This window comes from Pararge aegeria, chromosome Z (genome assembly GCF_905163445.1).
Source record: "Pararge aegeria chromosome Z, ilParAegt1.1, whole genome shotgun sequence".
Classification (NCBI taxonomy): domain Eukaryota; kingdom Metazoa; phylum Arthropoda; class Insecta; order Lepidoptera; family Nymphalidae; genus Pararge; species Pararge aegeria.
Genome location: NC_053208.1, coordinates 21428423 through 21435375, shown reverse-complemented (window position 1 = coordinate 21435375; position 6953 = coordinate 21428423). Strand labels below are relative to the sequence as shown.

General features: G+C 35.8%; 1 protein-coding gene across 7 annotated transcripts in view; it reads right to left on the bottom strand.

Annotated features, from left to right (window-relative positions):
* The window catches only part of LOC120636068 (CCR4-NOT transcription complex subunit 1), a 45088-nt gene that overhangs the window by 8164 nt on the left and 29971 nt on the right, over positions 1-6953 (bottom strand). For 3 of the 7 annotated variants that reach the window (XM_039907343.1, XM_039907345.1, XM_039907344.1), the window contains 2 exons: positions 6250-6513; positions 5461-5706 (listed from right to left, as the gene is read on the bottom strand). In XM_039907343.1, the coding sequence (XP_039763277.1) occupies positions 5610-5706; positions 6250-6513 (361 nt within the window). In that variant the 3' untranslated portion in view covers positions 5461-5609. Of the gene's footprint in view, positions 1-803; positions 905-5460; positions 5707-6245; positions 6514-6953 lie in introns of those variants that run through there. The other 4 variants (XM_039907347.1, XM_039907346.1, XM_039907349.1 and 1 more) reach the window with 3 other exon arrangements.

Sequence of the window (6953 nt, the reverse complement as noted above, 5' to 3'; positions counted from 1 at the left end):
ACTCTAAAAAGGGACCTTTATGAGACTATGTAATGTGCAGTTGTATGAACTAAGCAGGCAGATGACATAAAATAAAAAAAATCTCCAGTAATGCCTGTTATCTCCAAAGACGAACAAGGGAATGCCTAAGTAAGTAATACCTAAGCTGAGGAGATTTGAAGGCATACATTTACCATAGACCCATAGATTTTCACTAGGCAACTGATATAACCTATGATTCTAACTTGTCTATGATTCTAGCCACAAGTCGTATTTTATGTTTGTATTATCATACTTTTAATTTTTCACATGGATTTAAGGTTATTAAAACTTAACTATTTTTTTATCTGTTAAATGTTTACACAACGGCGTATCGATGTCGTAACTTTAGATGGCGCCTGACGTCGTTAGTCACTATCAAAGAGTTCGTTAAACGTTTTTTTTATCTGAGCATCGACTTAATCAAAAGCCGATATTATAGCCTTATTAAGGCTATAATATCGGCTTTTGTATTCAACTCGTCTTTGGTTTCTCTCTACTCGTCCTTTATTTTCCTTACTGCGAAGTTTTGTACAAATAAAGAGTTTAAATAAATCATTAGGCATTCGATTTAAGAGTTTCCTAAATTTAGTGAAAACTGGCAAAACTGATGGGTTAGCTAGGTAAGCCATATTACGAGTTATAAAAAGCCTGCACTTAACTTTTGACACTCGTTCTGGAAATTTTCTCTATTTTATATCACCTGCCTTTATGCGTATAGTGGTGTATCTAGTATTATATGATCGTTGTCTTTGGAATTTATTGCAGCGCCTGTAGTTACTCACCTGTCTGGACAGACTCCCATAGGGCTTGACGCTACTCGGTCAGCTCACGTTCTGCCCCTCCCTTCTCTGCAATGCAAGAGCGCGCTACCGACGCGAACAACCTGCCGTAACATAACACTGGTAGAGCCAATAGCATTAACACCATAACATCGATTCAAAAGAAATCATTCGCTTTACAAGTAAGTGCATTATACTGTTCTCTATTTGACGTTTGTACAGGTCAAGTTCAGCATTTCTCAACAGTTACATAGCTACCAAAATATATTTTTGAACTATACGTACGAAATTTACACTTTTCCAATCGTCGCATTAATTTCGAAAATCTTAACACTACCGCGTCAAAGTAAAATGGTCCGATTGTTATTTGTATTAAAGCCCTAAACATGCAAGCGTACTTATAGATGCGCTGGCCGTAGTTAAAGCGCTGATAAACTGAAGCGTTAAAGCAAGATAAATAAGGTTGATTTTACTCTGACGTTACGGTGTTTTGATATTCGAAAAAGGCACTACTATTGCGAGTGTGCAAATTCCATACAGTACTACGACTTATGTTATGCGCCTCGGTAATCTCTGTATATTGTAGTTCTTACAGTTTGCCAACTATATAAAACTTGGAAAACACAAAAATCATTCACGGAAGGCCGAATTTATAGCTTGAATGGGACAGAAAATTATTACAATATCAAAATATCAAACCTACAATTAATATTAGACCGAATAGACTATCGACAATATATTACAGGAAAACTGAAAATTACTTTAAACTTTAAACCCATCTAGAACATTTCCGCACACACGTCATAAAAAATGTTGTCATGAAATAGAACCAGAGGAATGGAAGAAATTAAGCTCTGTGATCATGCTATCAAATATGATATATATAGGACGAGTAGTGGATATTTCAATACGTGACTGATTGATAATAATAATAAGATATTGTGCAAATTTTTTTTTAATAAAAAAACATTGCAACTTAATACTGTTGTTTGTAAATTAATCAACATTAAATTGACAAACTAAAATATAAAAGTACCAAGAAGTTATTTCGAAAAATACGTCAATTCTTTTTACAGCTGTATATCAGATATCACCAAAACGCGTTTAGATTTTAGAAAATAGACGGAGATAACCTTAGCGCTAAACTTAAACCGTAACACCGTACTAAGTGTACTGAAGGCGATGATAACGATGGCGTAGTTTTCCAAAAAAGAAGAATAATTAAATTAAGAATTTAATTTTAAAATTCGAATGACTACGACGCATTATAATTATTATCTACGACATCGGAATCGTAACTACGCGAGAAATGCATTCTGTAATGTAAAATTCGACAGCACATCAAACTTGATGTCCATTGCTGCGCACGTCCTGTACTGGCACGCATGGCATTTTAGCTGCGCGTGTCCATTTGTTGGGCCGCGTGTCTATATCTACCAACCTTTCTGCTGCAGCACACACTTCGCACGAATATTAATCCACCCCTCCCCGTGTGATCCGCCGATGTCAATGCTACAATGCAGCGCTTTTTTTATTATTTGTATATTGCTAACTCAGCGACGGATCCGAGCAGGCAATGACTTCATTGTCGTATTTATTCCACCTATCCGTGCGTAGCTTCTTAGTTCTTAGAAGATGTTATAACCTACATATCGACAGAAAGCAAAACTAACTACACGTGCGTAGCGTAGGCGGGCGCGGCAATGGAACAGAATCTTTTAATTTTTTCTCTTACTTTTATAACAATACATATTTAAGCCTTCCTAATATGTATTACTTTTTCAAATGTATCCCACGTTCATTAATAAGGAGCTTAAAGATAAGTCAATGTCAAAATCAAATAAACGCATTAAGCAAAATTCAATTAGATTATGCTGTCTCTTTACGTATAAATTTCTAGGCTTTTGCAACAGAAAAAAATTAGGAAGCTTTTTTAGTTTTTTTTCACCCGGCTTAAATTGTACACGGGACTGCGCAGCCTTGTATCGCTAACCCGATAGTTGTACACGTTTGTAAATTTTGATCAAAGAATAGCCCGTAGCCCATACGTATCGAAGTAATTCTATTGCCAATAAAATGATAATTGTAACAGCGATTCTGACGAAACAAGTCTGTCAAATAGAAAACAGTACAACTAATACATGAATGCATGAATGAAATATGATGACATCTATAACACAGTATAAAAAAATATAAAAAATATAACAACAAATAAAAATAAATAAAAACTCAATTGTAAGAAAAAAAGAAGATTCTAATACTGGTATGAAAAAACTAACTAAGGGTTTTTTCTAATTGGAAATAAAAACATTTATCTACACCTACAGACGCTCCCAATAAGAATGTATGAATTTTGTACCATAAAGCTGAAGAGCTTATACAATGTTTAAACGCACGTTATTCAGCAAGAATAATATTATTTTCTTAAATTTAATGTACAAATCGCTTCGAATTTTACAAAGTACAAGTATTTTAACTTGCGCGCTTAATGTTCTATGAATTATTCATCTCCTGACTTCAAAATAGGCATACAAAACTATTTAGCACTGTACTAGTATTTTTGATACAACGTGCAGACGTAAAGACTATTTTGCTAAAAATTTAAAGAATTTGGCCAAAGTCCTCCAATATGTACCCCATTACTGAGGCTAGTTACAAATCTGCTTAACCCAAGTTATTATAACCCAAGCTGAAAAATTGGATAAATGGGTGTACATTTACTTTAAATTTTGCCTACTACATTGCCGAATTGTCTATGTAATCATATGCTATAAATTTAATAAATCAGTGGTTAGCACTCAACAAATTATTTTATTTTAAGACATCGTTTAATTTATCAAAAATAAGCAATTTTGTCTTTGTTTTTTTATCCTTCGATTCTTTATAGCAGTGTGTCGTTTTTTCCAATTTTCTGCAATAATTCTTATTGGGAACAACAACTTTAGTTGGGAACTCGTCATTGGTCTCATAAATAACAATAAGCTCATTTAAATACAAAGGCTTATCGGTTATTACCAAGTTGGGAGTTTTATCCTAGTGCAATAGATTCAAGGTATATTTTTCTTTATTTATAAGACCATCAGAAGCAATGCAAAGAAATCTACCATTGACATCCACACTGCTCGATGTCCGCGGCGGTTTTCTTTGCGGCCATCCGCTTCTGGCGAGATGATCCATTATCCCTACAATAAGCGAAATAAACTGACGACTCTAGTACCCCATTAAGACTCGTCCATACGTTATTGGGTGATGTCCGAACAAACTAGCATATACATTTGTCAATGTTTTTCTGTACTAGCTGAATAAACCCAATCATTTCAATTTCATTCAAACGTTCGTTTTAAAACCGTGTAGGTTGAAGAGTGTACTGTTGTTTTTTGAATCTTTAATATACAATGCTCGATCAAAGAGTAAGCGGAATTGTGGCAAGAAGCTCTAGATTTTGAAATCGGCTGGGGAGATTACAAATCGGCTGAGGAGATTACAGATTTGTGGAATCCACACACCTTGTTTTATCGTAGGTCAATCAAAAAGATAATAATGTTAGTATCAAGGAAAAGTACTACGCTATGCCACCAGGAAACCATCTTGAGTCAAATGACGAAGGCTTCGCTTTATATAAATACTATTTTCAAATATGGCATTACGTGAAACAACACTAGTACAGATTTGGCCTCTTCAGATTATATACTGCTCTATCGGAGCAGTGGGCGATTGCGGCGACGGGTAAACTAAGAATATACTGCAAATTAAAATTAAATATTTAATTCCACGACCTATCCCCTTTCTTCCGCGAACTCATGATTTCATGATCGACCTTTAGCAATGTAAGTCGAATAGGAGTACGATGTTGACTCTTAATTTAACGATTAATATTCGCTGTTAGAGATAGCTGAAACTGACTTACGCCAAATGCTCCTTCAAACCTGTTGTTGTTCACCCATCCGTTTACTGAGTTTAGTCAACGTTGCTTACCCAGCGCAATCGACAAATTTTTCGTGCTGTTACTAGGCCACACATCATTCTATTATTAGCAGTCATTTTTGATGAAAACTTTAATAGGTTAGGTGAAACCATGGCAGGTACCTTGGGCGTAAGTGTGTCTATCTGTTTGTTTGTTAACCATGTATGGCTCAACCTTTACCCATCTTGTTGAAATTTAGCACGGATATAGCTTTCATCCTGGAGACGGAAATGGGATACTGTGTATCCCCGAAAAGCAAAGAGGTACCGTTTCCACTTAGTGAGTTAGTAAAAGCTAATAAGCCGCCAAGCTTGATTTTAAATGTAAGTTAAATAATATTTAGTGAAATAATATTTACAAATGTTAAAAATATGAACCATAATGATTTAACCATAATAATGATAATTAATTATTAATGATATTAACTTAAATTTGGCCATGCCAACACGATGCGTGGAGTTATTCACGACAGTTCTTAAGGGTTTCGTTAACGTAGAGTAATCCACTTATTCGCGTGGGCATGGCCTTTATACGTACCTGTTATAGGAAGAAATTAAATTTACTATTGGTAGTGGATTAAATTAAGATATAGTCGTGGAAACTGCGCTTTTCTAGAAGGCGCCTTCACCATTTATTTGAGGATGCTCCAATTGGGGTAGCAGGATAAGTACGCCGGAAAAAAAATCAACACAGCAGTACGCATTTCATTTTACTAACATGATTGATTAATGCATAATAATCAGTCCATACACATAGTTATATGCAAAACTATAATAGCTGTTAGAACGACATTATTTAACAGTTTACATTCCGAAATCTTCGAGTTTGGTCTTCGACTCTTTCAGTTATTTGGTGAATTTGAGCCAATACAAAGTGTCGAGAACTAAGGAATGTCTCACAGGATGATTGCAGAGCCCCAGCCATTTTTCCGTCGCATTCTTCCTAAAAACCAGAATGCTGAACGTCGAATAGGTACTGAGGAATTTGTTCACATAATCGATAATTCCCATGAACTTATCGCAAAATCTAATAGTACTATTAGAAGCAAGAATGAAAACATCGATATATATGAATTCCAGGCTTCGTGAGATAATAACGCGAATTATTTGTTTTAAAAGTGCTACTAGAAACAGGGATGTGAAACCTTGACCGCACGTTATTTCAATCGTTACTTGAGATTGAGCCCATGCAAAGTGTCGTGAACTAACGGTTCGCAGGATAATCGCAGATATCCCCAGCCATTTTTCCTATAAACTTGAATGCTGAACGTCAAACAGATACTGAGGAGTTATTCACACTAAGCAATCGTAAATACCCATGAAGTTTTTGCAAAAACTATTGGTGCCATTAAAAATGAGAATGAAAGTATCGATAGCTAACGAATTAACATGATATTATCCAGGCTTCGTGAGGTTAGTTATTCGAGCGCTAATTAGAAACGCGGATGCAAAACCCTCACCGCATATTATTTCAACTGTTACTTACTTCTCAATCTCGGGAGCACAATGTACAAACTCGTGAGTCCAAAATTTGTAGACGGGATTCTTGATAAGTTCGATGAACGTTATGAGAAGTCCCCAAGGATGCGGCCGGTTGACAATCAGCCTTTCAAGTAGCATCCTAGTTATTTGTTCCTGTACGGCTTCCGAGTTAGCCTCAGCGAACAAGTACAGCAGGCAACAACTGAAGTAGTGCGTATGACTGTTCGGGTAGCGCAACTGATTCGCGATCGCGTTCAGGAACAGATACCTAAAAACAACAGATGATTAGAAATTTTGCGTCGCAATATTCAAACACTTACACACACACACACATGCATGCAAGCAAAACATGCAAGCCTTATACATAAATATTATGATTGAGTTGCGAGCGCAAAATGGTTAGACGTGTATTCGATAGTGACTGCATTAGGTTTAAAATAAGGGCGTTTAGTAGAAACTGTATAAAACAGTTAGAAGAGAGTTGCTAATCACAATAGGCAAAGGCGGTAAGCTTGAAGAACAAATAGGTTAGGTTCAAAAGTGCTAGAATAGGTAGATCACAACGAAACAGTTTGTATCGTTGTGTAGAGAAAACAATACACAAAGTTAGTAAACACTCCTCTGGATAAGACAAGTCGCAAAAGCGATTCGCTGGACAACAAAAGCACAGATCCCTGGAGTGAACAAATCTCTTAATAATGTCCAGAA